This window comes from Prunus mume, linkage group LG6 (genome assembly GCF_029339155.1).
Source record: "Prunus mume cultivar Tortuosa linkage group LG6, ASM2933915v1, whole genome shotgun sequence".
Taxonomy (NCBI): Eukaryota; Viridiplantae; Streptophyta; class Magnoliopsida; order Rosales; family Rosaceae; genus Prunus; species Prunus mume.
The window spans coordinates 3643043-3659935 of record NC_142703.1 but is presented as its reverse complement, the minus strand read 5'-3'; the positions used below and the strand labels follow the sequence as shown (position 1 = coordinate 3659935).

At 37.7% G+C, this 16893-nt stretch overlaps 2 protein-coding genes across 2 annotated transcripts; one reads left to right on the top strand and one right to left on the bottom strand.

Annotated features, from left to right (window-relative positions):
- Positions 1–55: 55 nt before the first annotated feature.
- Positions 56–1082, bottom strand: ATHSP22.0 (HSP20-like chaperones superfamily protein). Its single transcript, XM_008234310.3, has one exon. It carries the CDS (start codon positions 801–803, stop codon positions 201–203), a length of 603 nt encoding a protein of 200 aa, XP_008232532.1. The 5' UTR covers positions 804–1082; the 3' UTR covers positions 56–200.
- Positions 1083–13252: 12170 nt separating this feature from the next.
- On the top strand, positions 13253–16696 carry LOC103331666 (heme binding protein). Its single transcript, XM_008234309.2, has 8 exons — positions 13253–13694; positions 13780–13847; positions 14243–14309; positions 14447–14601; positions 14725–14795; positions 15260–15328; positions 15495–15595; positions 16242–16696. The coding sequence occupies exons 1-8, from the start codon at positions 13437–13439 to the stop codon at positions 16533–16535; spliced, it is 1083 nt and encodes a 360-aa protein (XP_008232531.2). The 5' UTR covers positions 13253–13436; the 3' UTR covers positions 16536–16696.
- Positions 16697–16893: the final 197 nt, after the last annotated feature.

Here is a 16893-nt window from a genome sequence, read left to right as displayed (position 1 = left end):
TTTTCATGCAAATTTACAGGACGAGGGAGTTTTATTAACTTAAAACATCTCAAGGGAAAAAAACAGAAACAGTTACAAACTTTATTTTATAATAGCAAGTTGCAAGCAGAGTGATACGAAATCATCATTTACTCATCCCATAAAGTTTTTTTTTTTTTTTGGACTCACTCATCCCACAAAGTTGCATAACAGTGAATTATTTAAAGCTCTTGCTTGACCTCACTAGCCTTGAGCTGGGCAGGTTCGTCCTCATGTCCTCCAGTGCTAGCGATGCTAATCACCTTAGGGCCTTTGATCTTATCAGGGGATAACTTGGCCAGTGTCAAAGTGAGAACCCCATTCTCCAACTTGGCGTTGACAGAGTCCAAATCCACGTTCTCTGGCAGCCTGAACTGCCTCCAAAATTTTCCGTAAGACCTCTCAACTCTGTGCCAATGATCCCCTTTCTTCTCTTCTTCCCTCTTCCTCTCTCCACTCACTCTCAGAACTCGGTTCGCCTCCACCTCGATTTTCAGCTCTTCCTTCTTTAATCCCGGCACATCTAACATTATAACATGACCCTCTGGCGTTTCTTTCCAGTCCACCCTTGCTGGAGAGAGTGCCACGCCGTCTTCTTTGTCAAGTTCAAATGGGATCTGTTCTAGCACTCGGAACGGGTCTGGAAAGCGCTCCGACCAGAGATCAACCAGCAAACTTTCTGGGCGGCGATCAACGAATGGCAGCAAGGACGCATTGGATGACCCAGCTGAAAGAAAAACAAGGAGAAAGCTCAAGGTTAAAACAAGAGAGCGGAGTTGCCTCATTTCTCTTATATGGTTTGTTCGGAGGAGTGGGTTATTGGTTTAATGATGAAGAAAGATCGATGCCGGTGAATACTAGTGATCGTGTTCTAATGCCGCTGTCTGCTTATCCCGGTTTGGACTGGTTAGCGATGTATTTATTTAGCATGGGATGGGATGGGATGAAACTTATAGAGAGGGAGAGAGAGAAAGTTTAGGAGGTGCGGGACATGGTTCTTGAAAATTCGAAAATGAAAAACATTCTTTAGACCAATTTAGAGAAACAAGGAAGGTTCCAGCTTCTTCCTTCTTTCCTTCTGTTTCTTTTTCTTTCTTCTTTCTTCTTGATATATCTTATTAATTATTTACTTTAATATGTGCAAGTAGAAATGTGGAGCGTTCTAAGAGATTCTATCTTTTTCCCTATTGTTCCAGAGGCTTCATGATGCATGCCTTCTGATTTTATCCTTTTTCATTTTCATTAATTTTTAAAGACAACTTTTGCATTACACGTGTTTTTAATACTCTTTAGTATTAACATCAAAAAGATGGTGGGCTAAAACCTAAATTTACTTTCTCAATATGGGCCTCTGAGTTTCAATTTCATCAATTTACACTTCATAGTTTTTAAATTTGACAAATTTAAGTCTTCTATTAAGTTGACCGTTTAGACGTTAATGATGACGTGTCCATTGTGGGACCTACTATCCAATTCAAAAAATTAATTTGATATAAAATAATAAAATAAAATAAATTTTTTTTAAAAAAAACCTAAGAGTTGCAAACCCCAGCCCCTTCTCTTCAACTCTCAACTTCGTTGGCTTCCATCCTCTCCATCTCCAACACTCTTTCTCCATCTCCATAACCATATAATTCCCACTAAAAACAAGTTCAACCCAAATCTCCACCATGGACAGGGCAAAAAAACCCACAACCTCTCCCACAGCTAGTATCGAACTGACTTATTAATGTTGGAGGGCAGTGGAGGAAATGGAAGACGTGGATAGATGCAGAAAGAGCTAGGATGGAGAGGATGGAGAGATGCAGACCCACCATGGGTAGATGCAAAGATATTGGAGGAAATGGGTTATATATGGTGGATATTTTTTAAATTAAAAAAGAAAAGGATTTGGTTACTGCCATTTTGTTTTGTTTTGATGGTGGAGTGTGTTGTGTGTTTTGGTTGTTTTGTCTTTCCTTTTTGAAATTAGTTGTTGTCTGCAGAGAGAGAGGAGGTTGTTTCGATGGTTGCCACTACTCATAATATCCATGAGCCAACATCGCCAACCACCAACGCCTCCCTCTTGTGCCACCGTCAACGCCTGCCTAAGAATTACATATTGTATCGTAGGGGTTGGGCCTCTAGGTGGGGTTCTCCATTTTTGTTTGTTCTGTGTAATTTTGCTGCGATGGGATTGTTGCTAGGGTTGTATGGTCAGGGGTAGGGTGGGTCGGGTTGTGGTTTCGGTGTGATTGGGTGGGTTGTTGGTTAGGTGCAGTTGACGAGTGGGAAGACAGAAGAGGTTGAGAATGAGCTGAGGAAAGCGAGGGAGTGACTACTAATGATGGGTCGGCATGGGGAACAGAGAAGAGGTTGGGTAGATTTTTTTTCTTAATGCTTTTTTATTTTATATAATTTTTTTTGAATTATTTAGTGGGTGGGTCCCATATTGGTCTTTTTCAAACTGCTGTTTAGTTATGAGGTGGGTCCTATGACTGCCACGTCAGCATTTAACGTCTGACTTTGACGGTCAATGTAACGGCGGGTATAAATTGGTAATACTTTCAAATTTCGGGTATGAAATTGATTTAATTGAAACATTGGAGCCCATTTCGATACTGACACTAAACTTCCAGGGACTAAAGTGTAGTTTTTCCTACTTTTTAATAAGTGACTCATCGTTTGGTTACGTTTTAGAAAAACGAATATATATATATATATATATATAAATTCCTTTTTATTGAAGGATTCTTTACGAATGTTTTTTCAAAGATACAAATTATCAATTTTTTAAGTCTACATTCATAGATCATTATTGGGGTCTTTTTGACAGGACCCAACCCAAATTTCATTTTGGAATTCGAGCCAAACCCTATGCGTGTCCGACACCTGGCGAGTGCCGAGCACAAATTACCTATTTTCCCTTCTATTCAAAATTCAATTTATTGGCAGAGTCTTCCCTGTAAATTGAACATTTCTCAAAATTTCCACATGTCAACAAACATTTATATATCTCAATCATTCAACATGTATAAAGTATACCCAAGAAAATCAAGCATCATATTATTCTGGCCTCAGGCCGCAACAAATCAAATAAATCAATCTGCTAATAAAATTCATCTTAACTTTCAGAACAACAATAATACATTGGCAATCTCAAACATTCTAACTCGTGGCTGCACCTTGTAACCATAAGCTACCTACGTGCCCTTACTGAAGGATCAAGCCACACGTAGTTCTCATATTTCATCCCAGCCTCCTGTTCCTAACTTCCTGGCATTACTCACTTGGCAATATATAATTAAATGAATGAATAAAAGTATTTAGATTCAGGTAATCACACCTTGGAAGCCATAACTATCCATCTCCTAGTGACACCATTGGTGATACACGTCCTGCCCTGTAATCCTCGTTGGACTCAGGAGACATCTGGTCAACCTGATCCGCAATCCTCGCTCCCACGGTCCAGATAACTCTAAGACTTGTGGGGCAAAATATGCTAGAAAACTTAAGCTATTTAATACTATATAGAATAACAAAAGATAAAGATAACTAAACATAATAAAATAAAATAAGTTAAAGATTTATAAGCTTTGAACACCTTTTTATCAAACTCACATAAAGTTCATAAATAAATATTTATATTTATATATCTCCATAACTTGATTAGAATATAATATATATATTTCCATCTGTCACTTGTAAATCAAATGTAACGCTTAATAAAATAATGGTAGCTGTATAAAATCCTCAATTTAGTTTAAAAGCATCTCAGAACTTAAATTTTCTCCACCTAGGCGTACCCCTATTTCTGATCCCAATTCCTTTAATACCATCAATTCCATCCTCGCAGGTCTCGGAGACATAAAGTTAACCGAGCCACATTCCTCGCAGGTCTCAAAGATAACACTTCAATCTGAGCCACAATCCTCGCAGATCCCGGAGACACCAAGTCCATCCGAGCCACATTCCTCGCAGGTCTCAGAGATAACACTTCAATCTGAGCTGCAATCCTCGCACCACATGGTTCAGATGTCCCCGAAACTCGTGGGGCATTATCAAAATAACCAAACTGTTTCAAAGCAACTAGGGGGCACCCTCATGGTGAGTTTGAAAACCATCACCCGTCATTTATATCAACTTTCAATAAACTTGTTCTCAACTAAACTTAAAAATATATATATACATTTATATGCCACAATCTGATAAAAGCCAAGTGCTATTATTCATCCTTTTCAACTATTGAATATACATATATTAAACACTTAGCTAGTATGTTAGCCATATCGATCTTTATTAACATACCGTTCAAATATTATATTAATAATCTTACAACATCATTAACCATATGAATATATAAGCATGTGATAAATCAACAGATAATTAAATACTCATCCTGAAGTTCACATAAAATCAAGAAATTAAGACCATAAATAAACCAATTGAACACTCGCACGCACATGAACTTTCTAAAAGCTTAAACATATTCAATGGAGCTCATCCTCATTATTTAATCCAAAGTCCTGGCCTTGGGCTCCTAGAAGTGCGTGCATTGAATTGAAGGTCATTCTCAAGCCTATGTAAGCTTTTCCACTTATTAGAATGGTCTAGAAGTGCCTCAGAACTCAAAAAGCGATAAGTCCCAAAAAGTCAACCCGGGACACCTTGGGGTCCACAACCTCAAAATTCTGATCCGAGAGTTCCTAGAGGTTCTAACATGCCTAGGACATATGTCCCGAGAGTCTAGTCTTGATCGAACGGTTGGACTGCTCACGACCGCACGATCGGACGGTTACTGTAAACCTAGCCGTAGGGTTGGCCTTTTTGGAGTATCCAAGACTCCGATTCACAATCCATTGAATCCTACACAATCCTGGAATTACATAGATCAACATATAAGAAATTGACTGCGATCCAATGGTTTAAACGTATCGAACCCGGAAATCGCACAATATGCAAGATCCGTTCGAGGTTCAAACGTTGTCGAATTGAGATCCGCGAATTCCTACACGCTCGTGACAACATAAGGATAATTTTAGAATATAATGTCGGATCACCACCCTGCCCTACGTGCCGCCACACGGGCCGGCAACACGTGGGTGTCTAGATAAATTTTGGTGGCCGGAAAACTTCAAGGTTGAAGGCCAAGCTTCGTATCCTAGGTAAAACACCTTATTTGGAACCATTTTTGTTCTTGGACCTACCCCAAAAAGTGGTTGGAAGTGGCTGAATCGAAGGCCGAAATCGCCAAAAATTCAATTGCTTAATCAACCAATAAGCGTAGAAATTTCTCAAAAATAACACAACAAGCAGCTAGAACACGTTGAAAGGATAGAAAATCATACCAAATTTGAAAGATTTGGTGGCCGGAGGCGTCTGAACGAGCTCTCGAAAGTTTACTAAAACCGCCCAACACCGCTTTTTCGGTGATTCGAATCAAGGCTAGGACTGGTCGGGAATCAAAGAGGGAAGTGAGGCGGTTCTAACGGGACCGGTTCCGCCAAGAACGGAGGTGTGTGGTGGCGGTGGTGTTGGAGAGAAGTTGGCTGGTCGTGAAGCTTTTGAGGGGGAGGAGAAAATCTGGGTTTTGAAACTGAACTTTGAAATATTTATGATTATGCCACTGAACTTCTTTTGATCGTAACTTCTTCGTTACAACTCCTATTTGAGCCCACTACATGTCTACGGACTCATCTCGACGTGTTTTATGCAACGGTACAACTAAAATTTTCAAATTCCTTCCCAATCAAAGGTCAACTTTTTCCCTAATAATTTATTCTAGGGGCAAAATTGTCTTTTTCTCTAATAATTTAATAATTAAAAATTAATTAAGGACCCGGTTGTTACACTTTTTTTGTCGAAAGGCTCGTTCGAGCTTGTTGATTCTTGGACCGTCATAGATTAGTGAATCAAGCCTTCGTTGCTCATTTTTCTAAGTTAGCGAGAACTAGGCCCAAAGCATCCCGAGGGAGAAGCAAGTCCTAGGGGAGTACTTTGTTCTTCTTCCAGCAGTTGCATATTTTGTGTTGATGTTTTTGGCAGCTAGACGAAGAGTTGGAGATGGTGCATTGATGTTGCATAGGCTTGGCATGAAAGTTTGCTTTGGTGAATCACGATACTACTAGGCTTGGCACGAGAGGCTGTGTGAGAGCTAAGAGAAAATGAGTGTAAAGAAAGGATTAAAACTTGAGATTTTAGGTGTTTTCGGCAGTTAGACGAAGAGCTTGCGATGTCTGTATTTTCTTACTAAAAGGGTAATGACTATGGTTTTCAGCTTAGCTTGAGAGGATGAGTGTTTCAGATTCTTTTGGATGGAGCTTTTTAAGAGTGAGAGAGTGAGAGAGAGATAAAGGATGGATGGCTTTAGCAGATTTCCAGCAGCTTGACGAAACCTCATCAAGCTATTGGGTGGCTTTCTAGAAGAGAAAAATGGCAAGAAATGGAAGATTCTAGAGGTGGGAGGTCATGCTTGCTCTCTTTGGATGTGTTTATGGGAAAGAGAGGAAGAAGATGGAAGAACACAACTTGACATTGAAGCTTCCAGCAATGAGTAAGGATGTTGCTCGCTCTGGATGAGTTGAAGATGACTTGCTGATGTTGATATGAGATTATATGAGTTTGGCATGAGAGCTTGGAGTATGGGAGCTAAAGATCCACAAGTTTAGCAAATGAGAATGCTTGTGATTGGCTTGGTGTTTGATATGCTTGAGTTTGGGTGTTGAGAATTTATTGTTTGTGGCCATGGCTATGGGGATTTAAGAGTTTCAAGAGAATGATGATGGGAGGAAAAACTTGAGGTTTGAAGGCTATGGTGGCTTGGAAGGAAGGAAAAGCTTGGAGTTATGCTTGGTGAGGCTTTATAGAGAATATGATGGATTTCAAGGAGAGGAGGTTATGGCTGGGGTGCTTGCAACATCTAGGAAGGAGGTGTGATGATTGAAGAAGGGGGTTGATGGCTATTGGGATGCTTGCACTAACCAAAGTAAGAAGTTGTTGTGCCGCTCCAATAGCTAAAGAAAGGGCATGATGGTTGAAGAAGGGGGTTGATGGTTGCTGTGTTGCTTGCAAGCAGCCGAATGAGGGGGCTTGATGGCTGAAGAAAAATTGGTGTCATTTGCCTGAGCCGTGAATGCCAATTTATAAAGGGTGAGGGTTTTTCTTTATTTCCAATAGGTAAAAGGAGGTGCTAGAACCAGCCTATTTTCAATGGTTAAAAGGGAGCACTGGGGCATGCTATTTTCCAACAAGTGAAGCTAGGTACCATAAAATGATTATTTCATATGGGTAAAAGGAAGCGCTGGAAACGAATTGTTTCCAACGGGTAATAGGGAGTGCTAGAAAAGGCTTGTTTCCAACGGGTAAAGCTAGGCATTTGGAAAATGACTATTTTCTATGGGTAAAAGGAAGTGCTTGAAAAATATCTCATTTGCTCACCCACATTGGAGAACTTCAAGTAATGGGCTTAGACTTTGGTGCTCCCAATTAGCTAGCCTAAAGTCTCTATTATCCAAGAGCTTCCGTGAGCCTTGTGGATTTCCGTAACCTTTCATACCACAATCCCTCGTGCAAGCCCCATAAACTACATGACTTGGGTTCATGTGAGCGTGGTAGGTGATTGACATATGAAAAATGTATTATTGATTTGGCATGGCATGCACACTATTTCTATATTTATTTAATCAATTAATTCTCATAATACAACTTGGATTAACATATGACCAACATTATATGTTATATTGGGCTTTAAATGTCTCTGGGCTTATCGTGACTTTTTTGGGTCTCAACAATCATCTTTGTAAAAAATTAGACAAATTGAAAATTGTTTCGACATCCAATTATGTTTTACAAAATCAATGAACATGGTGCTTTTAGAAAATACTAAAATTTCAATAATTCAATTGAGTGGTCAAATGATATTGGATTCAAGTGATTTTTTTATAGACCTAATATTTGAATGAATATCTACAAAATAGACGGCTTAGATTAGTAAAATATTATGCGAAGTGGGCCCTACAAGGGTGTCCTTCAAATAAGCTTATTTGAGTGGCATTGGACATTCCCAAAATTGGTACTGTGCTATCAGGTCGGGTGAATTCAATAATAGATGCATGTTGGCATTCTAGCATTCCTTCTCCTTTCAAGGGCCTATATATATGTATAGTCTCATTCTTTTGAGGGACACCCTTTAGGGTACCATATAATTTCTTTTTTCAATAATCCAAACCATTTATTTTTTAGGTCTTCATTCATGGATCATCCTTGCGAAAAATTAGACAAATCGGAAACCGTTTAGATATCTAATTGTATCCTACAAAATCAATGAATATGGTGCTTTAAGAAAGTACTAAAATTTTAATAATTTAATTGAGAGGTCAAATGATATCGGATTCAAGTGATTTTTTTTATAGCAGTGATCTTTGAATGAATATCTACAAAACAAACGTTTGGATTAGTGAAATACAATGCACGGAGTATGCTCTACAAAGATGCCCCTCAAATAAGAGGAATCCCTCAACCTGTGTGTTTTTGGGGAGGGGGCGTGGGTCAGTTGCAAAAGCTATGGGGTTTAGGGGAGATAGGCTTTTTTTTCCTTCCTATTTTAAAATTATAATTTTTTTTAAGAATTTTATAATTTTTTTCACACATCAGCATCAAAGTGGGTACCACAATTGCCACGTCACCAATTTAACAAAAAATCTAATGGTGAAGTTGACAAAAGGTGTAATTTGATGAAATTTAAAAAAATTAGGTATGAAATTGATGAAATTGAAACCTCATGGCCCATTTCGATACGGCACCTAAATCTTAAAGAGGTAAAACGTCGTTAGTCCTTTAAACTTTTAATTAATGTTAGGGTTTAGGGTTTAGTGTGATTGTAGATGCTCTAAGTGGTTAATAGCAGTTACCCCTGCACTTGAGGTCTTGTGTTCGAATCCCCATCCCCCAATCTTCTATAACAAAAAAGAAAAGAAATAAAATTTGCTAATAAAATTGGTCAAGTGTTAACAATTGAAAGATTTGACCGTTTGTTTGGTTAAAGCTTACTAGAGCAAATCCTTATTCCTTCAAAATACATGTGGCACATGAGTTATCAAGACAAAGTGGGCAAGTAAGAGGCTTGTCCTAGGTTAAGAGTATGTACTTCCCCTATGTTGGAAATATGCCCTAAAATCAAGCATGAGATGTAAACTTTTGGATATTTCAGATGTTGTTGATATAAAAGGGCATTGATGTTGATTCAAGTGTATGCCTTATTAACTGGTATTTACTTAATCAACAAGTCCATGGACTGTGAGATGAGGAAAGCAATCCAAGTTAGATCTAGGAGACCTTTCCCTTCACTCCCTAAAGAGTTCCCTAATCATAGGACCATTCAACTGGGCATTGACAATCCTCAAAGACTGATACACCATTTTTGCTCAATTGAGAGAAAAGCTCGCCTCAAGTCATTTGTGTAGTTGACACAAAGATAGGTGTATGGGTGTTCACTAGAGAGTGAATTCATTGAACGTGTTCAAACAAGAGATCTTATATGGAAATCTTACTTATATAACCGAATTACATTGTTATTCCAACGGAATAGGCTCTCTACCACTTCTATATCGGCTTGGATAGTCATGGCACGTTGCTAGACGTTACCCACATGACTTATGGAAGCCCTGAGGATATACCAAATGTGGGTCCTCATTAAAGGGGGAAATTAAAAAAGAGTTTTAATTCATAATCAATTAAAAAAGAGTTTGAATCGCCCACTACCTTGCCAATTAGAACTTAATGGATTGCACACCCATAAAGGTTAGATGTAAATTAATTAGGAGATGATGAGCAATGATTAATTCGTTAATAGAGATTAACAAATTAATTGAGGCTCGGGAAATATGGATAAGGCCTAAAATCGTTTTGGGGTCACAAGGCCCATCTTGCTTGGACCCATTGGGCTTGTAAGTTAAAGTTGTAGTTCAGAACTTAAGAGACAAAGGCCCAAATGGTCAATGACAAGGCCAAAACAGCCATAGGGTTTAGGTGAGGCCACTTTGGTTATATGAACCCCTTTATGTAGATAAAGATGGTATCATCTCATCCTAGGGTGTGTTCTTAAGTTAAGAGGCAAACCAAATCCTCTCATTCTCTACCAAGGGGATCGGACCATCAAGGAGAGGATTCTAGCAAATCCAACCTCCTAAATTCATCTCATCCTTCTCTTTTCTTTGATGTGGAAACATAGAGACATCCTCCTTTGGACTGCTTGAGAACTTCTTGTTAGTGGTGAAGGCCTATCCTTGGGTGATCCACCTAAGAGCTTGCTCTAGGTAATGCTACAAAGGTAAATGAGTTTTCTTTTCCCTCTCTCTAGGTGTAGAGAGTCTTAGTTGGAACAACCAAAATTTATGCCTAAAGATACTGGGGTTAGATTTTTTTTAAAGCTCAATGTTTGTGGCTTTATTAATCTAAAAAGTAGAACACATCCTTCATCCTTCCCCAATATAATTTGTATAAAAAAATTGCATATTTTCATGGTATGGACATTTTTATAATTTCCCATACATATTTCAGGATTTCAAGCACTTACATAATTGTCCATGTTTTGAGGAGCTTCTAGCTTCTCATTCAATGCTCATCCATGAGTTTAAGGAATTGCATGTTCCCTTTTGTATATAGTGACGGTTTATCCAAAATGGTTAATATGTATGTATACGTCACTATTCATTTATATGATACTATTCATCAGGTCATGAATACGTGTCTATTCATGTGTACAGTACATTTGCCAGTGCAATTACTATTCATGTGTACGACACTATTAATCAATATGGTACTATTACATTATCAAGGAACTCTAGGTCCTTATTTAGATGTCAAGGATCAAGGATCTTCAGGTCTGATATCTTGTTTACAAATATAATACCGTAGAGACTGCCAGCTCTCATATCATTATCATCATCAAGGATCTTTAGGTCCTGATGTAGTTGTATGATGAGGATCAAGAAACTTCTGGTCCTGATCTCTGTATGTTGTAAAACTCATCATATCACACAATTAATTTATAAAATAAATTGCTATAAATTACTTGTAAATAAATTGCTGGTATGGGCAATAATCCCGCACCATACTTTAAATAAATGTAAATGTGTGGTAAAATAAATTCATAAATTAAATTGCTTCATGTATGGACGTTGATCCCACACCATACTTTAAATAATAATGTAGTAAATAAACGTGCTGGTATGGGCACTAATTATACTCCATACTTTTGAATAAAAAGTAAAGGCAGTTGTGTGGATGATAAACTCGCGCCACACTTTTAAATAAATATTGTCGTATGGGTAATAAACTTACACCATACAGTAAAAAAAATAAATGCTAAAGGTAGTTTTATAAACCTACCACCTAATTAGACCACCGCCATCATTAGAACAATCAGCAAACCTCACTGTCACCTCCACCTAGTCAAACCCCATCCACACCAACAAAATCACCATCCACACCAAGGGAGAGAGAGATATGGAGATGAAGAGAATAGGTAAAGTGGGGTGACTAGATGGGGGAGGAGGATTGGGGTGGTGGGGGTTGCTCTGGGTGCATTGGGGGATAAGGATAACCGGAAAGGGAAAAGGGGGAAAACATGGAGGTGAGAGCTTGGGAGCTTACGGGAAGAGGAAGAAAGGGAAGATGGGTTTGTTAAAATATGTTTTTTTAAAATTTAATTTGCACTTAAAGTCTCTAATAGCTAAAATTACTAAATCACATATGCTAACACACTTAACGGTTTTGGGGATAGAAGTGGACGAAAGTAATAAAGTGAGAAAATTTCAACAATTTTTTGAGATTCTGGGGGTTAAGTGAGAAAATTTTAGTTTTAGAGGGTAAAGTGAGAACGAGCACCCGTTCTAGGGGTAAAACAATAATTAAGCCCTTTTTTTTACTAACGACATTTAGTCCATCGAGGTTTAGGGGTAATATCAAAATGGGCCACAAGGTTTCAAATTCATCAATTTGATACCTAACGTTTCCAAATATGATCAATTTACAACGTCCATTAGATTGACCGTCTAGTCAAATGTTAAATGATTATGTGACAATTGTGGGACTCACAACAAATTGTTGACTGCCCAATCCAACTAGTCCATGTGAAGGGCATTTCCAAGGATATGAGCTGGTTTTTCTTTTCAAAAATGCCCTTCATGGGGACTAGTTGGATTGGACAGTCAACAATCTGTGGTGAGTCCCGTAGTTGTTGCATCATCATGTAACGTCTAACTAGACGGTCAATCTAATGGACGTTGTGAATTGGTCATATTTGAAAATGTTAGATATCAAATTGATGAAATTGAAACCTCAAGGCACATTTTGATCACCTAAACTTTAATGGACTAAAATGTCGTTAGTCTTTGTGAGTCGAATTTGTATATATATACAATCCCCTTTATTAAGGGATCCTTCAAATAATTTTATTTGAGGGACGCCCTTTAGGATACCCTACAAATTTTTTTTTTCCAATGATCTAAACCATCTATTTTTTAGGTCTTCATTCATAGATCATTCTTACAAAAAATTAAACAAATAAATAAAAATCGGAAACTGTTTCGACATCCAATTGTGTCTTACAAAATCAATGAACCCGGTGCTTCAAGAAAGTACTAAAATTTTAATAACTCAATTGAATGGTCAAATGATATTGGATTAAAGTGATTTTTTGTAGAGATGATCTTTCAATGATTATCTACAAAATAGACGGTTTGAATTAGTGAAATACAATCCGGAGTGGACCCTACAAGGTGTCCTCAAATAAGCTTAATTGGGGGATCCTACAATGAAAGCTCTTTGTATATATATATAGTCCCCTTCCATTGAGGGATCCTCAAATAAGTTTTATTTGAGGACACCTTGTAGGCCCCACTCCGGATTATATTTCACTAATCCAAACCGCCTATTTGTAGATACTCATTTAAAGATCATCTCTACAAAATACTTGAATCCGATATCATTTGACCATTCAATTGAGTTATTGAAATTTTAGTACTTTCTTGAAGCATCATGTTCATTGATTTTGTAGGACACAATTGGATGTCAAACGATTTCTGATTTGTCTAATTTTTGTAAAGATGATCTATGAATAAAGACCTAAAAAATAAATGGTTTAGATCATTAGGAAAAAATTATATTCTTTCTAAAAGCGTCTTTCAAATAAAATTATTTAAATAATCCCTCAAGGACTATATATATATATATGGAATTCTTCAAATAAACTTACTTGGGAGACCCTCTGAAACCGCCTACTCTAGAGTTCAAGTTTAAACGGTAATTCTTTGGCGATAAAAAACGGAAAACAATTTTCAATTCAAAAGATAAGGTCGTACATGAGAAAGGGATGCAGAACATAGGGCGTTGCACGGTGTACTCATCAAATTCAAGCCTAAAAGGTAGTCCTCTACAGAATGCTTCGAGTAGTGCTAGTGCTATTGGTATTTTGTGTGCTGCTGATACGACAGGCCAATTCGCACGAAGAGTCGGGTGAATGGAGCTGTGAGTCGGACTCTGAGATCCGGGTCCAGGCCGAGTTCGGACCCGGCCTTATTACGCTCGATGGTCATGCCGACGACTGGAAGGACATGGATGGGTTCGAGTTTTCTCTCCTCCCTGCTCTTGACCCAGATGCTGAAAACGAGTACAGAGGTGGAAAAATGACAGTTAAGGTATTCTGGATTTACTGTTTGAACATATAATTTGGTTGGTTTTAAATATGAATTTGATTTTCTTTTTGTTATATTTTGACGGTAGGCTTTGCATGATGGCCGTGATGTCTTCTTTATGATTCAAGTTGATGGGGACTACGCTTACTCTAAGGGGTATGCTTTTTGGTGGAAGGAATGAATATTTTCATATCTTTGTGGTTGACTCTGAACTAATTTCTTGTTTGTTTGATTTGGTTTCAATGTTCAGTATTAGTGGCAAGAATTGCGGTTCACTCCAAATTCTCATTGTCATTTAAGCTGTTCTTCGACTCTCTTTTTAGTACAATGAATGTAATTTTTTGGGTCGGAGGACGTGGAATTTATGTGTTTGCTATATCTTTGAAGATTTTGTTAGTCATTGTCTGGTCTTTTTTCTACTTTGATGTGTTGGTTGATTATGTGCTTGAAGTGCATGCTTTGTTGGATTGCATTACCACTGAATTTCATGCCTTTTTTTTCTCTTAACAACAAAGAGTTTGTTGATTTGTTTTTTTCCTCTCCTGACTTAGTGACAACAATAAATGCCCATCTGTTGCCCTCATGTTTCAAATTGGTGAAGATGCAACTTATCATAGTGTAAGTTACTCCATTGGCATATTGGACTATGGATGTGTTTTTCATTTTTCAATAAACTTGTGCAACTTTCTTTGCTTTGTTTTGGTCCTCCTTCATGTACTGTGGAGTTCAAACCAAAAGGATTTTTGTGTTGCCAGATGGGTGGCTGTAAGGAAGGAGTTGACTCTTGCACAAACAAGACGTGCAAGGGCCATGAAGTTGATATTTTGCACTTCTCAATTGGGAATGCTATTCCTGGACGACTTTATGGTGGCAACCCTATAGACAACAGGGTTGGAAATGGAGGCGACAGGTGCCGTAGTACAATTCATTTCTTCACCTTATAGCAATGATCCACTTGTTGGGTAATTTGATTCTGATTTATCTTTTACAGACTCCATTTTATTGTATATACTTGTCATCTTTGTTTGAACAGGTTTGGTCATTTAGTTGATCTTTATGCTTGGAACCCGCATTGTAGATACCTAGATGGAATTGGTTCTTCAGGTATTTCTGAGAGTAATTTATCCTATTGCTACTTTAATCTATTTTTCTTAATGGGGCATGAACCATGCCTATATGATAGAAGAAAGGACTAAGGAAGTGACTGCTAGAGTTAGGAAGTCACAAAAGCAGCATTAAATCTATGAAGTGGTTCTCCAATGTCACAATCCTCAAGCTGGGTTATATTAAAAAGTGATCTCATTCATTATGTTGAATATCCCTGGTCCAGCTAACAACTTTTAACTATTATCTTCTGGAGATTACTATTTGATTTCCATTAGTTTGTCAACAAGTTCCCCCCTCATATCCCCATTAGGAAAAGTACTGACTGCAAAAAGTACTGCTTTAATTCAACCACTGGTGGAATTCCCCCACCTGTGGAAAACTCCTTTTCTCTAAGTTTTTGTATTTGCTTTTAAATGAGTTCCAGTGATCAAATTATTTAGTTTATCTCTGTCCATTGTCAGCAAATGATTCTAGTGGACAAAATGATTGGAAGGGTGCTTGGTGGCACAGTAGCTTCAATGTTCACTCAGGTAATTATCAATCTTTGTTATATGGTTTGTCATTTGAATATAATTTTGCATCCGTGTATGTGACACGACCATGCATTATCTACTGAACCATCCTTCCCCCAGAAACAAATATATTTCTTTTTTGCATTGTTAATTTTTTTTATTTTTTTATTGTTGACTATGACAGGTTTTGTGGAAGGAGACAGTCCTTATGCATCAGATGGTCAAAAGGGAACATTTTATTTTGAATTCTCTAGGCCTTTGAGAACTATGGATCGTCTCCAACAGGTTCACCGGGCACTTTTAAATTTCTAGCTGCCTGGATTTGAGTTCTTTTCAAAAACCCTTTCCCCTCTAATTGTTGATACATCTTGTAGTACATGTTGTGAAAGTTGCTTGAAGAGTTGATCGTTCTTGTTGTTTCGTGTTGAACGAAGAGGATTATTGACAAGCACTAAATAGCCTTGTTGCTAATTGAAAATGCATATCTATCCCTTAGACAAGATTGCTGCAATTATCTGATGATCCGTTCCTTTTTTATTTTGGTCCTTTGCTGTTTTTACTTACAAACTTCTTGGCAGTTTAACAAGTCTATCTTTTAGAATATGTACATGGTGTCAACCAAACTTACTGTACGAAAAGTCTTTTGGAATGATTACTGGTTTGTGCTATACTGTTGTGTTGGAATTTATTTTTACCCATCTTTTGTAACTTGAAATACACCATACATATTACACAGTTGATATGATGTGATTATTGGTCTATTTATTTAGATTCCAAGGAAAATATTGACAGTGTACTAGGTCTCTTTTATATATAGATATTATAGATTCCAAGTAAAATTGACGTTGTGATAAGTGTGTTATACATAGATTTCAATTAAAATATCAACATTGTAATGAGTTTAAAATGAGTTTGTTACTTGTTTCTGCAGGATGTGCAATTCACAATTGGAGGATCAAGTAAAATGTCAGTTGCATTTTGGTATCCAGTTGATAGAAAACCGTGGCACGGCTCTGGACACTATTCTGTTAGCTGTGATTGGGTCCCCTTAGACATCTCTTTGGGAAGTTCTGTGCTTACCATGGCAAGACCACGTAGCTCAGTCAGTGCTGCTAGTGTTTTTGCCCTTTTGTTATCAGTAATCTCATTATGTGCTTCCGTTTTTATTGGATATTGGGTCGTTAAACCCCAAACTGTCCAGTTCACTCCCATGGAAAATCTTTAAGATAGCAGTGTGGGTGTGGAATCGTAGCGTTCATTGGATTGTTCTTAATCCATGTCATTCCATTTTTTATTAAAGTCAATTGTCAGATTACTTTAACCTTGTTACTGGAAGGACTTGACCATTGTGGTACAGTAGTTCAAATCCTTGCTACTTTTTGCTCATTGTGGTTCATTGTTTTTACGTTCTATCAATGTTTTTAACTTTTCTTTTGGTAACGTTCATTTAGTCATGGCCTTTTTCGTCAAATAGTCGGGTCATGGTTAAAAAATTGGAGGAAATTAATTCAGAGAGGAAATGCATGAGAAAAAGGATGGAGAAAAAAAGGAGGATGGGGGAGGGATGGTTGAGGGACGTCAAA

Coding starts and splice junctions, on each gene's coding strand:
- ATHSP22.0 (XM_008234310.3), bottom strand. CDS start 803: ATGAGGCAACTCCGCTCTCTTGTTTTAACCTTGAGCTTTCTCCTTGTT.
- LOC103331666 (XM_008234309.2), top strand. CDS start 13,437: ATGCTTCGAGTAGTGCTAGTGCTATTGGTATTTTGTGTGCTGCTGATA. Junction 13,695..13,779: donor GTGGAAAAATGACAGTTAAG/GTATTCTGGATT, acceptor TTTTGACGGTAG/GCTTTGCATGATGGCCGTGA. Junction 15,329..15,494: donor TAGCTTCAATGTTCACTCAG/GTAATTATCAAT, acceptor TGACTATGACAG/GTTTTGTGGAAGGAGACAGT.